General features: G+C 49.7%; 2 protein-coding genes across 3 annotated transcripts; both read right to left on the bottom strand.

Annotated features, from left to right (window-relative positions):
* Positions 1-86: 86 nt before the first annotated feature.
* VPS25 (vacuolar protein sorting 25 homolog) lies at positions 87-5133 on the bottom strand. Its single transcript, XM_047845621.1, has 6 exons — positions 5007-5133; positions 4648-4793; positions 3675-3728; positions 2959-3047; positions 2112-2187; positions 87-715 (listed from the first exon to the last, which is right to left on the bottom strand). The coding sequence occupies exons 1-6, from the start codon at positions 5057-5059 to the stop codon at positions 603-605; spliced, it is 531 nt and encodes a 176-aa protein (XP_047701577.1). The 5' UTR covers positions 5060-5133; the 3' UTR covers positions 87-602.
* Positions 5134-9254: 4121 nt separating this feature from the next.
* RAMP2 (receptor activity modifying protein 2) lies at positions 9255-11381 on the bottom strand. 2 transcript variants are annotated; one of them, XM_047846053.1, is made up of 4 exons: positions 10909-11381; positions 10402-10557; positions 9828-9936; positions 9255-9700 (listed from the first exon to the last, which is right to left on the bottom strand). In XM_047846053.1, the coding sequence occupies exons 1-4, from the start codon at positions 11006-11008 to the stop codon at positions 9445-9447; spliced, it is 621 nt and encodes a 206-aa protein (XP_047702009.1). In that variant the 5' UTR covers positions 11009-11381; the 3' UTR covers positions 9255-9444. The 2 variants fall into 2 exon arrangements, with proteins under 2 accessions (XP_047702009.1, XP_047702010.1); XM_047846054.1 differs by having other exon boundaries at positions 10402-10467; positions 10909-11267.
* Positions 11382-16181: the final 4800 nt, after the last annotated feature.

Below are 16181 nucleotides of genomic sequence, written 5' to 3' on the forward strand. Positions count from 1 at the left end.
ACCCTCTCCTAGGCTGGGATTCACTCAGGGGGCAACACTTCACAGCCCTCCCTATGCCCATTCCAGTAGTAACTTCCAACAGGAGGCAGTGGGGATGAGCTTTTTAATATCATAAAATCAGTGTCGGGCCTGGCCTCTCACTGCCAGGCCCCTTCCTGGGCCTCCTATCTTCATGTTGCCTGGAAGGCTGCCTGCAGCCAGGGCTTCTCCCATCCCCTAAGAAGGATCCAGCACCAGCCTGAGAGGGAGGCAATAGCAGCTAAGGGGGTGGGAAGGGGAAGAGACAGAAGCTTGTGCAGGCGTGTGTATGTACTTACGTGTGTGAACACATGTGGACTTATAGGTTTACAGACCCTGGCTCAGGGACAGTCTAGGATGGGAGAGGAGGTAGGGCAAGGAGAAGCACATCTTTTCTCCCAGGCGCCTCAGCCTCGCCCTTCCCCAGGGACAGAAACGTGGGGTAAGTGGGAAACCCATCCCTGGACTGGAGCCCTTTTGAGTCTGGTGGAGTCACAGATCCAGTCTGTGGGGTCACTGGGTCTGTCTCCTTTTGAAAGCCCTGGAAGGGTGGGAGGTAAGAAGTAAAAGGAGACAGGTCTCTGCTAGAAGAACTTGACGCCTCGGCCATCGCTGACAGTGATGATCTCAGCCTTGTGCTCCTGCTGTAGGGCCTGCAGAGCCCGGAGTAGGGTTGCTTCATCCAGCCCATGGAACTCTGGAAGGGAGAGATGGGTAGTCAGGGACACTTGGCTCCTGGGGGCTCAAGGCCCCTGAGGAGAAGTCTAGCTGGAAGCTGGGACCCCTTGAGGCCAGGGTAGACATGTACCACCTATACTGCTGCCGCTGCCACCAATCCTTCCTGGGTACGCCTTAAGAGTAAGGGGTGAGAGAAAGCCAGAGTCTGCACAAAATGTGAGTTCACACTTATTTTCCCCTTCTGGGTTCTTCTGTTGGACTCAACCCTCATGTGTATCCCCCACCCATGTGCCATTAGTATCTGATGTATGAGAGTGACACCATCTACTTTTGGGCCACAAAGTGGGGGACAATTAAACCTAGGAACGTCAAGGTCCTTGACACTGGACACTGACCCTAGTTTGCACACCTGTACCCATTAGGAGCACCTGTCCTAACACAAAGTATAGCCATACCTCTGACCAGGAGACTGTTAAGGGCCAGCACAGATATCTGCCCTTTCCTAGTTAAAAGGAGCGAGGCTGGGAGCCAAGGGCCAGCTGAATATCTGGAGATATGGCAAGATATTGCAGGGAGATGTGAGAAGCAGGTGGCAAGCCCTAACAGGCTCGCACACCTCACTCCCTGCGGGGGCCTACGGCTTGAGTCAGGGAGCTTGCTTTCTGAGGAAGCCTCCAGTTTTGCCCAGCATGAGTGGTGGGCTGGGCATGGTTGTGGCACTGAAGTCATGGGGCAATGGTGGGAGTAGCAAGCAGAGGCCTGTAGGGCAGGGGGGAACAGCCAAGACCTGTAAACTCTGTTACGGCAGCCAGGGCCTGGCAGAAAGGGGAGCTGCCCTTTCCTCCCCAGCTGAGATTGGAACTTTTGGTGATCCTGGGATCAGAATATGAAGTCAGAGATAAAAAAGCTAAGAGTATATTTACACTATGTAAAAATCAAACAGTATATAAATCCTCACCTGGCTAGAAACTAAAGTATTTAAAAGGCCTAGGGGTGGGGATGGTGGCGTTGGCCCAATCCCTTCAGCTGACACCCACAAATCTTGAGCCCTCTGTAAGTATAAAGGGTGAAAGAAAGCCAGCATCAGCAAAGAATGAGATTTCAGGCTTAATCTTCTGCGCCGGTTCCTCATTATCTACACCAGGAATTCTTAACTTTTCATGGATCACAGATGCCCTTGACAATCTTTTAATATGGACTCTATCCCTAGAAAAATGCACATATCCCACTGACAAAATTTGGGGGTATTTTGCATGTAAATTCAGGTGGCTTAGGGAAACCTTGGACATGGGTTAAGAGCCCTTCTATCATGTAGTATTTGGAATTCAAAGGCAGGGATGGGAAGTCTGAATGTCAGCTGAACAAGGACTGGAGGATTCAGATGACAAAACTGGAGGGAAAGGGAGAAGCATTACCCTCATCCTCTGTGTCTTCCCCATTGGTCAGCTCATAGAGAGTGAACACGGAGTTGTTCTGGCCACTCCTGGAAACCTATAGACACAGAAAACAGTGACTGAATAAGGACCAGGGATCTCCTGGAAGGTGAGCTCACTGACTCCACCTATCTGACCCACGAATGATACCTGTCCCCAAACCAGGGCTCACTGTCACCTCGGCAGGAGTGGCCTAAAAACCACAACCCCTACAGGTGCTATATTTATACGTGTACACACATATACGGAACCACTAAACCACAGGCCTTCACATGTCTGAGGAGTGACCTCTCATTTTGTTTTCCTGTTCAGGAATAGGTGGCATGTGTTTGTTATATTTAGGTTGTTGATGCTTCTTCCCCTCTTCTCTCCCTTGGGAAAGTTTAGGGCTGGTGGTGGCTAGGAATTTGGGGAAGACAGTTTGTCCCCACACCCATACTGGTTCAGAATGTCTCATTCATATTGTGGACAGCCCCAAAGCGCCTAGTGGGGGAGGGGCCCCAGGGTTGTTGTTTTTTGGGTTTTTTTTGCCCTTCCTTTCCCCATTTATCTTCTGTGGCCAGAGACGCCAGCCAACAATAGTACTCATGGTTCCCAGCACTGCATTCTCCAAACATGGCCTCACGTAGCCTCTGGCCTCCTACAAAGGTAGGGAAGTTCTATGCAGCCTAGGAAATTGAGTCATTGAAAGAGGTTTGCCTGGAAGACCTATACTTCCTCTTTCTTCCCCTTCCCACTTTGCTCAGTCCAGACCTAGGAACACCAGGTATCTGCTGAACACAGATATAATTCTCCTTTGCCATGGGTCACTGTGGCAGAACAGTCTCACCCACTGATAGATGAGTTTCCCCCATTCTTCTGGCCTTCGCCACATGATCAGGAAGCTAGATTTGTTCTTATCCAACCACTCCAGGTTTCCTACAAAAAAGATACTTATGAAAGTATCTTACGCTAAGAAGGGACAAAAGGCAAAACCAAATGTATAAAGAGTGGAAGAGATTCAGCTTTCAGGAAGTGAAATCCAAGAATTGCTTTACTATTATTATCTGCAAGGCACCAATTCTCCTTCCACCTTTCTCCAGGTCTCAGAACACAGATGGAGAGATTTCAATAATGAATACCAATAGGGAAAAAGACCCAGGGAATTGGACTATCTTCTATATAGAACACTATGGGCTCCAAGCCAGGGGAGAGAAAAAGAAAGTTGTTAAAAGCAAAGACTCATGGGGCACCTGGCTGGCTCAGTCAGTGGAGTGGGTGACTCTTGATCTTGAGGTTGTGGGTTCGAGCCCCATGCTGGGTGAGAGAGATTACTTAAAACTAAAATCTCAGAGAAACGTGGCTGGCTCAGTTGGTAGAGCATGGGACTCTTGATCTCAGGGGTTGTGAGTTCGAGCCCCATGTTGGGTACAGAGATTACTTAATAAATAAAAGTTAAAAGAAATTAAAAAAAAAAAAAAAAAAAAAGCAAAGACTTGTGCCAAGCTGCCCTCAGGAAAACCCAACCAGGAGGAAAAATAAGGAAATCTGAGGACCTGAACCCACCTTTCTTCCTCAGTTCCTCTAATACAACCTGGATTGATTCCACAGGAAGCTTCCCTGGTTTAAAGTTAAGGGAACAGCATTGATGGAATGAATTAGGTGGGATAAAAACTCTTGAGGCCAGTCTCATGTGAAGAACCACCTGTCCCCTTCCTCTCCCTCCCACACACATATATGTGCAATTCCCCAAAAGGCTATAAATTGGCACTTCCTGGATAAAGGGGGGAGGAAGGTAAAGAGATACTAGTTCAATTAAAAGGAAGAGCTTTATGGGGGCACCTGGGTGGCTCAGTCGGTTAAGGGTGGGACTTCAACTCAGGTCATGATCTCACAGTTCCTGAGTTCAAGCCCCGAGTTAGGTTCTGTGCTGACAGCTCAGAGCCTGGAGCCTGCTTCGGATTCTGTCTTTCTCTCTCTGTCCCTATCCCACTTGTGCCCTCTCACTCTCAAAAATAAATAAACATTAAAAAAAAAAAAAAAAGGAAGAGCTTTAGAAATGAAAGGCACTCCCTTTTGTCACCATCTGTCTCCTCTTCTTCCTTCAGACTTTCTCCACAGATATTTTAGCTATGAATCAGGAAGCAAAAACAAATGACCCTTACTTCCTGGGAGAAGGAGAGTGGGTAGAGAAAATTACTTAAGGTAGTACCAGAGTTTGAGCTTCACTCAGAAGAGGACAGGAGATTCAGAGTCAAAAGGGCTCAGGTTGGAAAACCGGGGACTTGGCTTTGGGTCAGAGATTCTAAGCCCGGAATGACACCTGGGTATTCATCACTACCTAGGACTGGAGGGTCTGATGCTGCATTTGCATTGGGGGTTGGGGCTAAAATGGAAGTCAGCTACACATATGGCTCCTTCCCAAGTCCAGTCTGGGTGGGAACCTGCCTACTGGGGTGAAGGGGGTGTGAAGTCTGGGCATGTGTGCAAGCGCAGAAGTGCGTGTGTGTGGGCTGTGGAAGAGCCTGAGGGAGGATACGTTGTAGCTTCACGTTGTTGAAGAGCGGGCTCTCCTGAGCTTCCATCACCGTCATGCTGGACTGTTTGTGCAGGCGGCAGAAGGACAGGACCAGCGAGCACCAGGCGGCCAGCTGCTTCTGCCGAGTGTCCACATTCGGCTGCAACCTGCCGGGTGAAGGGGGTGGGGCGCAGAATTAGAGGGCGTGAGAGGGCGAGAGGCAGCACAGACGCAGGCGCGTCTGGGGGACAAAGTGAGGGACTAAGGGTGGTGGCGACCGGGTCCTTTCTCCCCCTCCCCATTTGAAGCATCAGGGCTGAGCCCGGGGTCCGGGGCAGGGGAGGGAGGCACAGCGGGGCTTCTCGGGGTCTGAGCCTCACGTAAAGAAGGGCGGGAAGCGATACTGCCACGGCCACTCGAAACTCATCGCCATCGTAGTAGCCCAGGAAACCCGGAACCTCCGGGCAGAGGACTTCCGGCCTCCGCTTCTGCACGTCCGGGCAAAAAGCACAGCAGAAAGGTTCCGGAGGCCTTTCCCGAGAAGGGCCGCCCAACGGAAGGTATCTTGCTTCTCTGCCAGTCTCTTGCTATGAACCTAAAAATCCGTACCGTTTAGAGCCCAGAGAAGTCTCATTCAGCTCTAGAAATGGGCAGTGACTTCCCCCAAAGCGGCATAGCTTGATAGTTTGTTTCACTCTGCTAAGGCTTCTTTTAATATTAACACGTGTTAGTTGCATTTAACTTCACTCACAATTCCCCAGCCTCCTCAATTACTGTGTCCTTCGACTCCACCATTCCCTGGTCTCCTGCAGCACCCATGGGAGCATATTTGTAGCTTTTATTGCTGAAAATGGGTCAGCTTCCATGATTCACTGCTGCCGTTTTGGACCACAGCCATCTATCTCTCACATCCTCACCTTCCTAGTCTCAAGACTCCGGACCCATTGTGGTCGTATTTGACTCCTTACCCAGCCTAGACTACCCAATTCTGTCTGAACATGCTGGCTGAACCCCAGATTCCCTGACTAACCTCACTGCTGGGCTCTCGGTGCAGCCCAACACTTTTATTGACTCCCTGTCACATCCCTCCAGGTAACTCTTCATTTTTCCGGTCGTCAAGTCATTCCACCTGTCTCCGTCTTCCTCCTTTCTGCAGAATGCCTTTCTCTATTTTGTGAACTTGATGCCGAACATGTGAACTTCTTAATCTTTCCCTTTTTGTCCCTCTTTGTCACCACACTTAATGCATCCCACAAGAATTTCTCTCCACTTTTACCCCTTCATTTTGGATTCAAAGGAAGAAGTGTCACTCCTCCTTTACAAGGCCAACCTTTGGCATGTCTTCTTGCCTCTCTTTTCCAAGTGCCTCCAGGACTTCTCTGGGTGTCATCTACCCTCTTTTCCTTTCCTCTGGCTCCTCTCCCCTAGTTGACAAATATGCATAGGCCATCCCTACTTGAAAATATGTACAGTTTCCTTGACTCTGTCACCCTCTCAATTTCCTATCCGATCTTTAACCTTTCCCCCACCCAAGTTCACCCTTCATTGTGCACAGTTCCTGATCCACAGTAGTACCCAGCAAATATTTGTTATATGAATGGATGGACCATTCTGTTGACAATGTTCTTTCAAAAGGCACTATCTCCTTTGCTTCCATGGCACTGCTTTATCCTTGTTCTGCTACTGTCTCTCTGATCTTTCTGTCTCATTTCCCCCTCATTCTTTAAATGTGTAATTTTCCATGGGGCACCTGGGTGGCTCAGTTAGCTAAGCATCCAACTTTGGCTCAGGTCATGATCTTGCGGTTTGTAGGTTTGAGCCCTGTGTCAGGCTCTGTGCTGACAGCTCAGGGCCTGGAGCCCGCTTCTGATTCTGTGTCCCTCTCTCTCTCTGCCCCTCCCCCACTTGCACTCGCCCCCCCCCCCTCAAATATAAACATTAAAAAAAATAAATGTGCACATTTCCTAAGAACCTAACCTCAGCTTTCTTTCCTTTCCTTTTCTTTTTTTCTTTATTTTGAGAGAGAGAGAACCATGCGAGCAGGGGAGGTACAGAGATGGAGAGAGAGAATCCCAAGCAGGCTCTGCACTGTCAGTGCGGAGCCCGACTTGGAGCTCAAACTCATGAGCCATGAGATCATGACCTGAGCTACATTCAACCGACTGAGCCACCCAGGTGCCCTCTCAGCTTTCTTTTCTTTCTTTCTTTTTTTTTTTTTTATGTTTATTCATTTTTGAGACAGAGAGAGAGAGACAAAGTGTGAGTGAGGGAGGGCAGAGAGAGAGGGAGACACAGAATCTGAAGCAGGCTCTAGGCTCTGAGCTGTCAGCATAGAGGCCTGAACTCATGGACCTCGAGCTCATAGCCTGAGCCAAAGTTGGAAGCTTAACCGACTGAGCCACCCAGGTGCCCTTTTAGCTTTCTTTGCAATACATCTTCTGTCTTAAGAACTTTCATCCTTCTCATGGTTTCACTTGACATTTCTGTGCAAAAGATTCCTAAATCTGTATTTCCAGCTCCAATCTCTTTCCACCACCAACACCCCTCCCATTTCTAACTCTCTGTGGGACGTAAAAGCTTGTTCCGTTTTTAGCTCATATTGTAAATCCCTTTCTTCATGCCAGCTTCTCTCCCTAATGGCCATTTTCTACCATTACTTCCATCGTTGTCCTAGTAACTCAGATGCAAAGCCTCAATCAGCTCTAACCTCTCCTCTCTTTCATCTCCTTCATATCCAAAGTCCCTCCCCTGTTTTTAATCATTTCTTCTACTTTTTATTTTCTATTTCCCATTCATCACTCCTTTGACCCATGTCCTCTTTTTCTCAAGCCTGGATTATCACAATATTTTCCTAATTCACCTGTTTTCCTATTCTCTTCCCTGGGGGAAATGCACTCCATCCTAAGGCCTAGTCGTGTACAAACTCTGCAATCACCCTCCTGTGATCACACCTCAGCTAGGTGTGACCCCTCCTTTTTTTGCACTTAGATAACATTTGGTTTGTATCCCTTTCGTGACTCTAATCACACACTCCATTGCTTTTGTTGATTGGTACACATGTCAGCTCCCGTACTAGATGGAAAGTCATTGAGAGCAGAAACCAAGTCCTAACTTATCTTTCCAACACAATATACCATACACAGTATTTTATACCAGTATGCCCTTGATGTACATTAGTAAAACACATGAAGGCAAATATGGGCCAAAAGGAGGATAGATATATCCCTGGGGAAGACCAATGCATTCATGGGAACAGAGCAGAGACTTATCTCAGGTGAAAACCCAAAATGTCCCAGGGAACAGGTATGCCCCTAGAGAGACAGATATGCCCTGAGAGAAGTCTATCTCAGAGGATGAGTAGATACATTCTAGGAAGCATACAGATATCTATCTGTGGAATAGACAGGCATGTCCCAAGGAAATGGATATGCATGTACTCAGGGAGGCAAATATTTCAGCAAGGAGGGAAGGAAAGTCCCTGACAAGGCTCCACGTGCCACAGAAAATAAACAGGTGTCTTTATGGAGAATAAAGTTATTCTCTAGTATTTTTTTAATGTTTATTTGTTTTGGGGAGAGAGAGACAAACAGAGCACAAGCAGGGCAGGGGCAGAGAGAGGACACACACTCCAAAGCAGGCTCCAGGCTCTGCCTGAGCTGTCAGCACACAGCCTGATGTGGGGCTCGAGCCCACAAACCATGACATCATGACCTGAGCCAAAGTCAGACACTTAATTGACTGAGCCATCCAGCTGTCCTTGTTCTCCAGTATTTTTGATGATCTGGAAGAACTGAAGATGAAGGTTCTCTGGGGGAAAACTGGGCCTCACTGTCCAGGGAACATGTAAGAGTATTCATATACAGAAATGGTGAGTTCAGAGGCTAGGTATGTCCCTAGAAAGTGGGAAGGTGTCTTAGAGGAGTATCAGTATGGCTTAGGAAGCTGATAGAAGGGTTTGCTAAGAACTAATGGTTGCTATGGGGATGACAGATGTTTGATTCCAGGGTCCAGTCTCCTCAGCTTTGAGCTGCTTCCAGGTCATATCCATCTTCTGGCTGTTAGCTCCAGTGGACACCAGGGGGCAGTGTGCTAACAGGCTGTAGGCCACACCCCCAGGGTCCAGGACAATGTAGGATGAGGGCCAGGGACCTGGACGGGGAGTTCTGTGGTGGAGTTAGTAGAATAAGTCCCACTGCCTTTCCCTTCAATCCTGAGCTCTTTAGGAATGAACTCTTTTTGGTCATATCAAGGTTTCTATTCCTAGGCCCTGGGAGTAAACTGAGGCATGAAAAAGAGGAAAATTCAGAGCTCCTAGGCAGTCCCCCTTCCTTCCCACAGGAGTCACAGCAGAGATTCCACCCTTGCCCCTTCCCCCACACCTCCCCAGCTGCCATCCAAGCCGGAAGGGAGTCTCTTCCTGCAGGTTTCCTGGTGTTGGTTTTGGATAAGGACAGGAAAGGCCCAGCCCTGGGAGGAAGCAGTGTAGGGGGTGGCTTTCAAGTGGGGGGAGAGGAATAGTGAGGAGCAGGCAAGTGAACAAAACAGTGCTGGTATCCAGATTTTCCAGCTCTGCTGCCCAGAGCTGTGGGAAATGGTAGAGACTCTGGGATGGGGAGGGGATAGTACCAAAAAAAAAAAAAAAAAGTTTTATTTTGAAGATTACAAAACTTGTGCCACCACTGGGCTTCCATTTCCAGCAATTCAAGGGTCTGTGGTGGGGGTGAGAGTGAGAGAAGGAGGCAGGGAGGGGAAGAGAGAGAGACCTGGTGGTGGCAGGGGAAAGGAGTAAGATGACTGCTAATAGCTCATACCACCACCCTAGGCCTGGGCCTCGCTGTCTTTACTCCTCCACACCACAAGGGTGACAAGGAAGGGGATGAGGCAGATGGGGGCTATGATCATGGCCAGGAGCACATCCTCTGGAGGGTCTGATAAGGTGGGCTGCATCAAGGAGCAGTTGGCAAAGTGGATCTGGTGAGTCTCAAAGATGATCTCTTCTGCCAAGGGATTGGGGAAACCCAGGCCAAATGCTTCTGCAAAATGCTCCAAGCAATATTGCAGGTCGCTATAGGGCCTGGAAGCAAGGGAAGACTAGAGTGAATATGGGGTTGGGCCCAGAGAGAGGAATACCCCACACTCAAGGCCCACACACAAGGAGCAGGCCCCACCCCTGGTCCAAGCTGCCCTAGCACTGCCCCTACCTGCTAATCATGGTCCAGTCGCACCAGTCCTTGGGGATAGAGTCCATCTGCTCCTTATAAGATTGCCAGCAAAACTGGGCATTCGCCTTATAGTCCTCCATCTTGTTCTCTGTGGGCACAGATGCTGCACACTGACCACACCCCTGGCCCTCCCTCCAAGCCCTCAGGTCCAGGTACTTCCACTGTTCCTGTCTTCAGACATGGCAGCCACCAGGAACAGCCTCAGAAAGTTTCCCAAGGAGAGAGTCTCAGCTCAGAAAAATGTTAATGCCTTCCATGTGCTCAGCACTTCCCAGCCTGATGGGGAACATCCATATACGTTTTTTTCTGGGGTCTTCTAACCCACCTGAGGTGAGCCAGCTCAGAGCTGGGGGCGGGGGGGGGGGGGGTGCGGGGAGGGTGGGTTGTGGGCTGAGAGGGAGAAAGACCACAAGGAACCCCAGGAGAGAACGGAAGGGAGTTTAGTGCGATTTCATTTGGGGTTGGGGCCTGCCTTGTGGGAAAGGGACCCTCCCCACTGACCTAGCTCTCCTCGTTGCCCTCGGCCACCTTCCCAGAGTCGCGCGGTACACACCTTCTGACTTCAAGCTGCCTTCAGTGGGAAGAAGCTGAGCCAGGGACTCCTGGGGCTTCAGGACAGCTGTGAGCAGAAATGGGGGAAGGAAGGAGGATGGCGGGGATCTAGGCGGTGGAGCCTGGAGGAGGGGTCTGAGACCCTTGGAAGTCAGAGCTACTCGCAGAAGAGAAAGAAGAATAATCCAGGCTCCCAAGGGGTGCTTCAGTGACTGGAAGAGAGGGCTGATACCAGCTCCCTCCCACTCACATCCAGACCCCAAACCCTCTTCCTCCAGGCCAGCCCCAGACCTCCCAAGACCTCTCCGCCGGGCCCCCGGCACCCCACGTTCCTCCAAGTGGGAAGCAGTTCGCGCTGCGCCTTCACCGAGGTGGAGCCGGGGACTGTCGGAGGACAGCGCTGTTCCGCCCTCACCCCGGGGCCCGTTTCGGCCTTGGCGGTCCAGCCCCCCCCCTCCCCTCCGGGCCTCCCGCGCCTCCCGCCCGAGCCCCGGGGCGCAGCGCTCACCGCCCAGCAGGAGGAGGAGGCGGAGCGCTGCCGGTCGCCCCGCGAGGGTCGTAGAGAACCGCGGGCCGCCGGCGGCGCGCTCTGCCCGGAGCGAGGCCATCGCGCGGCTAGCAGGCGAGGAGGGGCGGTGGCGCTGAGCCGAGCCCGGGCGGGGGCGCCTATATCCCCGGCCCAAGCCCCAGGAAGCCGCGCCGCTTCCTCGCAGGGGCTGGGACGGCTGCGGCCACGTGGGGGGCGGGGGCGACGCCCGGGGCCCGCGGGCCGGAGGGGGAGTCGATGCCCCACCCCGCCCCGGCGCCCGCCGCTCCCTCCGGCGGGTCGGCGTTGGCCCACTCTTTCTTCTAGTTCACCCTGCGGGGCTGGACAGCTCCCCTCGTAACCCCAGAACCGGGACGCATTTCCTGGGCTGAGCCGCGTGGCGCCCAAGGACTCTCCCGAGTCTCTGAGCATCCGCTCCCGGGACCCTAGTCGTCCCCTTCTCTTTCGATGCGGGGGCTGAGGAAGGGGGTTAGCGTGTTGCTATCGCGGATCTGCAGAAGAAAGGGGCTGGGAGTTCAGAGGGCCTCTCCACGCCGCAGTATCTAAGGAAGGAGGTTGGGGCTGTCTTGGGCCGTGGGGGAAGGGGCTCCTGGAGCTGGGCTCAGAGTTCCCCTTCCCCGGGAACACCCACTGATGTCAACTCACCCGCCAAAACTGGGGAGGAGGAGATGAGGGAGCCAGCCCTCCAGAGTCAGGAGAAGGCCTGGGGATCCGGGCAGAGGGGAAACCAAAATCCAAATACCCTCCCTTCGGAGGCACCTCCTGGGGCCTCGATCCACACATCTGATTGGGGGGAAGGGCAAAAGTAAGATTATTTCATTCCTAGGAAAAAGGTGCCATAAACCGGATGGGGGGGGGGAGGGGCAAAAGTAAAAGATTACTCCATTCCTAGGAAGAAAGTGGCCACTACTCTCTCTTCAAGACCAAGGTTGTGAAAAGGGAACGGTTTATTTAGAACCTACTATGGGTGACTTCATTCACAAGGTGGGTACATTATTGTCCCTGTTTTACAGCGAAAAAAGCGAAAGCTCAGGGAAAAGAGCCCAGAACTTGAGTTCAGAAGCTCTGACTGGTATTTCTGTCTTCCCACTCCCTAGCCAGATAGCCCAGAATGATCTTGGTTACCTTGATGATCTCTGCTTACTCTCCTGTAAGATAAGGACATACATCATCTTCCTGGATAAACTGTACTGAGGACAATGTATGTGAAAGGGCATTGGACTCACTCAGTGGACGTTTCCTTTCCTTCTTTCCTAAGGACTTGCCTAAGGTTACACTGCTATGAAGCAGCCAGGCTGGGCCTGGGGCCCCAGGGGCCCTGACTTCTGCCATACCACAGCTGTCTCTGTGTCCTGAGCCAGAGCTTCATTAGCCTGAAGCAGCCGAGCAGCCCAGGAGCTGGTTTGGCCCTGGCGTTCAACTCCAGACACAGCTGTCAGCACTGAACTTTCCTAAATTACTCCCAGACACTGACCCCTGGACTCAGCTGCTGCTCTTGTCCCAGTTTACTGATTTCTGCCCACCATAAATTATCTTTCATGATCTCTCTTCAAATCTTCATCTCGGGGTCTTAGGCTCTTGAATTATGGCCACTAAAAGCCTGTTGTCCTCCTCCATCACTAGGGTCAAGAGGTTGCCTTGATAAGGCATCCCAAAGAAGAAAGGAGGTGGCCCAGTTGGCAGGAACCCCAAAGCCCTCCTGGTGATTGTCATCTTCTGCAATGTGCAGGAAAGAGCCAGACAGCCTCAGAGCCACATCAGGCCAGGGACCGAATCCATTCGTTTCCTCCCACCCATGACTGCCCTTTTCAAGAAGGAAACATGGTCAAGAGGGGGATCTCTGGGTGATAAGATGGGAAGGGAAAGCATGGAGGGACAGAAAACAAAACAAACCATTTCCACTGGGCTGGGGCCAGAAACACCTGAGCCCACCGTGAATTAGGAATGGGGTTGGGGATCAAGATTAAAGTTGACGAAAATAAATGCTGGGTTTTAAATAGGGCAGTATAGTATCGTTTGATAAAAACAAACAAACAAACAAACAAACAAACACAAACGAGCATTGGTTGGGATTCTAAAGGCAAGTTCTGCTTCTGTGTTGCTGTGTAATCTTGGGCAGGTCATTTCATATCTCTGGAGGTCAACATTTTCATATATAAAATGACCTTAGAATCAAAAGGGAAAATATAGGTGACTCAGTAGAAAATGTTATCTTTAGCCTGGAGCATGACATGGAGACCTCCAAAGGGAAGTTTGATGTAGTCATTCCTGAACTTGGGAGTCTAACCTTCCCATTGGAGAATCTGGGAATTTTCCCTCCTCCTGATTTTCCTCTTCCTACTTTTCCTTACCAGTTGGACATTTGGCTGTTTCATTGACTCCTGAGGGCATCCTGGTAACTGGGGGTCTGGTATTGGGGTACTATGGGGCTGAAAGAGGACCAGAGACTTCGCTTTGCCATAGAAGACAGTCCTATGTTCTGCAAGGAGGGGACAGAGAAGGGCTTCATTAAGGACAGAAGCTGGTTCTTTTATGCAAATCCTGTATTCCACCCATGGACGCCCTCTTCCCTTCCCTTTTAAACCCTACTGCTGCCTTAAAAACATACTTTCTGCTATAAAAATATACTTAATTTTTTTTTAATGTTTATTTGTTTTGAGAGAGACAGAGAGAGAGAGAGACAGAGTGTGAGCAGGGAAGGGGTAGACAGAAAGGAAGACACAGAATCTGAAGCAGGCTCCAGGCTCTGAGCTGTTAGTACCTGAGCCAAAATCTTACACTTAACTAAGCCACCCTGGCAGCCCAAAAATATACTTTCTAATTGCAGGTAATACACAAGTATATACTCATTGCAAAATATTTAAACACAGAAAACTTTATACCTTTATTCCTTTCTCACTTCCCTATATATTTTGGACTTAAAAAAAAACATAAATGGGATATAATATCTCTGTTGTTTGATGACTTTTTTTTTTTACTTTAATAACATGTTTTGGGCTTCTTTTCACAATAGCACATACAGATGTGCCTCTTTTCTTTTAACTGTAGTATAATATTATCTGTAGTCTTTTTGTCTCATATCCAGTGGAGTCTGGTCTTTGTTTCCTACACACTTCCTTAGTCCTCTGTCCATATTCCACACCCACTCCTACTGCTTAGGAAGAGAGGGATCTAGTTCTGGTCCAGCTGGACATTAACCTGAGATTTATGGCCCCAACCTAGACTGACTTTTCCTTGATAGAGATCCTACTGCCAAGTAAATTCCCCTTCTTGTTACAGGGGAAGGGACATCCTGCCTGAAACAAGAAGAGAGGTGAGTTGATCCTTAAAAGAAGTGCCATTTTTAATCTTCACCCTTCCCCCTACACCCAAATCCAGAACAACATAATGTGGAGTAAAAAGCACTGGGGGCCTCCTACACAATGAAATTGCATGCAGAGCATCCTGGAATCAGCATCTCTACCATGTAGAGACATTCACATATGCTGGCCTCTTCTCCAGCTGTCTGCAAAATAAAGACCAGAGCTCAGGAGAGGATGTGGGGGAGAGTCAGGGTCAGGGGAGCCAGAAGTCCTGGCTGGGAGGGGCTGATCCTTCCAAGCTGGAGAGAGGAAACAGATTTCTTTAGAGGGCAGGGAGGTAGCAGAGAGAACCAGAAGAGCTGCAGCTGGGGAGCCAGCTAGCTAAGGGAGGGAAGACAAAGATGTAGGGACACAGCTCCATCTCTCCCCATCTCCTCATCTCCAGAATGAAGGAACACTCAGTGTGAGTATGGCCATCCCACAGAGGGAAGAATGGTTATTGGAGAAAACTTTGGCTCTCAAGTTAGAAGAAGCAGAGAAAATGATTAGGCCATATTCCTCATCAAATGCTGGTTCTTAATGTAGCTACCATTTATTGAACAATTACTATGTGATGCATAGTGTGTTCTCTGACACATGTGCTGAGCTTTGCAAATATGTCTTAAAACCTTACCACCGTAACATTAAAATTATCTTGTTTGTGGGTAAAATGGGGAAACAGGAATGATGTGCCCAAGGCCTCAAAGGTAGCAACTGACAGTCAGGATTTAAACCTGGGACTGCTTGATGCTAAGCTTCATGTCTTAACCATTGTGATGTATCACCTCCCTCTCAATCTACATCTGAATATTGATTTCTTACTGGGTCTTGAAAATGAGGTTGAAAAGAGGAGAAAAGGATAGAGAGTTTCTTCCAGGGCCAGATAGACCCCTCCAGAAATAAGAAGATGCTGCTTTACCCAACTACATACATACAACCTCCTCCTCCCTTCCTTCCCAGATCCAGGCTGGACCATGACATCATATGGTGGAGGCTGTTTTTCTGAAAGGGGAAAAAAAACCCCACCAGACCAGATTTATAAGAAGGACATTCAGACAGCATGACTGAAGAGGACCATGGCCAAGTGACCATAGCCCACGCCCAGCAGTGCTGAGAACACTGCTGGTCCCTCGGCACCTGGGGCTGACTCATGGTTGCTCTCAGGACCCGCTGCCAGACGCCAGGGTTGCTTTCACTCTTCCTCCGTTCCTCAGGACTGTCCTATGAAACCATCTGCAGGAACGCTTCTACCTGCTCCCAGCACCCCAAGAGTTTAGATGTTAAGTAACATGAAGATGCCCTGATGATGCCCACCAGTATCCTTGGTACTTCATACAGATTGTTTCATTTAAAACTCATGACTTAGGGCACCTGGGTGGCTCAGTTGGTTAAGTGTTCGATTCTATCTCAGCTCAGGTCTTGATCTCAGGGTTATGAGTTCAAGCCTCAAGTTGGGCTCCATGCTGGGTGTGAAGCCTAAGTATAGATAGATAGATAGATAGATAGATAGATAGATAGATAGAGTAAAATTCACAACTCTATTAAATCAGGTACCATAGCAATCCACTTTCCAGATGAGGAAACTGAAAAGTTAAGTAATTTATCCAAGCTCATGCAACTAATATTGGCAGATATCCAGGTCTTCTTAATGCTGAAGCCAGAGTACTTAACCTCTGCTCCACAATACCTGATAGAACCCGTTAGCCAGCCTGCTAGAAAGAACCAAATAGAAAGGGATGCAAAAGACAGGCCGGAAGGGTAACCAGACAGGATTCCTCATGCCAGAGGACTTTCCTCCCTCTGTATGATCCCTCTCCTGACTATGCTTGTTTCACTTACAGACAGCATCTTTTCACATCCTTTTCCCCAACACCTTAATGCATTAGATGGACA

This window comes from Prionailurus viverrinus, unplaced genomic scaffold (genome assembly GCF_022837055.1).
Source record: "Prionailurus viverrinus isolate Anna unplaced genomic scaffold, UM_Priviv_1.0 scaffold_35, whole genome shotgun sequence".
NCBI classification, from domain to species: Eukaryota; Metazoa; Chordata; class Mammalia; order Carnivora; family Felidae; genus Prionailurus; species Prionailurus viverrinus.

Bases quoted from the DNA above. Each gene is read 5' to 3' on its own strand.
- VPS25 (XM_047845621.1), bottom strand. From the start codon at position 5,059: ATGGCGATGAGTTTCGAGTGGCCGTGGCAGTATCGCTTCCCGCCCTTC. The intron at 3,048-3,674 runs GTGGGTTCAGGT...TCTTTTTTGTAG, and splicing joins AGAGGAACTGAGGAAGAAAG to GAAACCTGGAGTGGTTGGAT. The intron at 2,188-2,958 runs GTGAGACTGTTC...CTGTGTCTATAG, and splicing joins GGAAACTCATCTATCAGTGG to GTTTCCAGGAGTGGCCAGAA.
- RAMP2 (XM_047846053.1), bottom strand. From the start codon at position 11,008: ATGGCCTCGCTCCGGGCAGAGCGCGCCGCCGGCGGCCCGCGGTTCTCT. The intron at 10,558-10,908 runs GTGAGCGCTGCG...TTCTGCGAGTAG, and splicing joins CCTCCTCCTCCTGCTGGGCG to CTCTGACTTCCAAGGGTCTC. The intron at 9,701-9,827 runs GTAGGGGCAGTG...CCTTGCTTCCAG, and splicing joins GACTGGACCATGATTAGCAG to GCCCTATAGCGACCTGCAAT.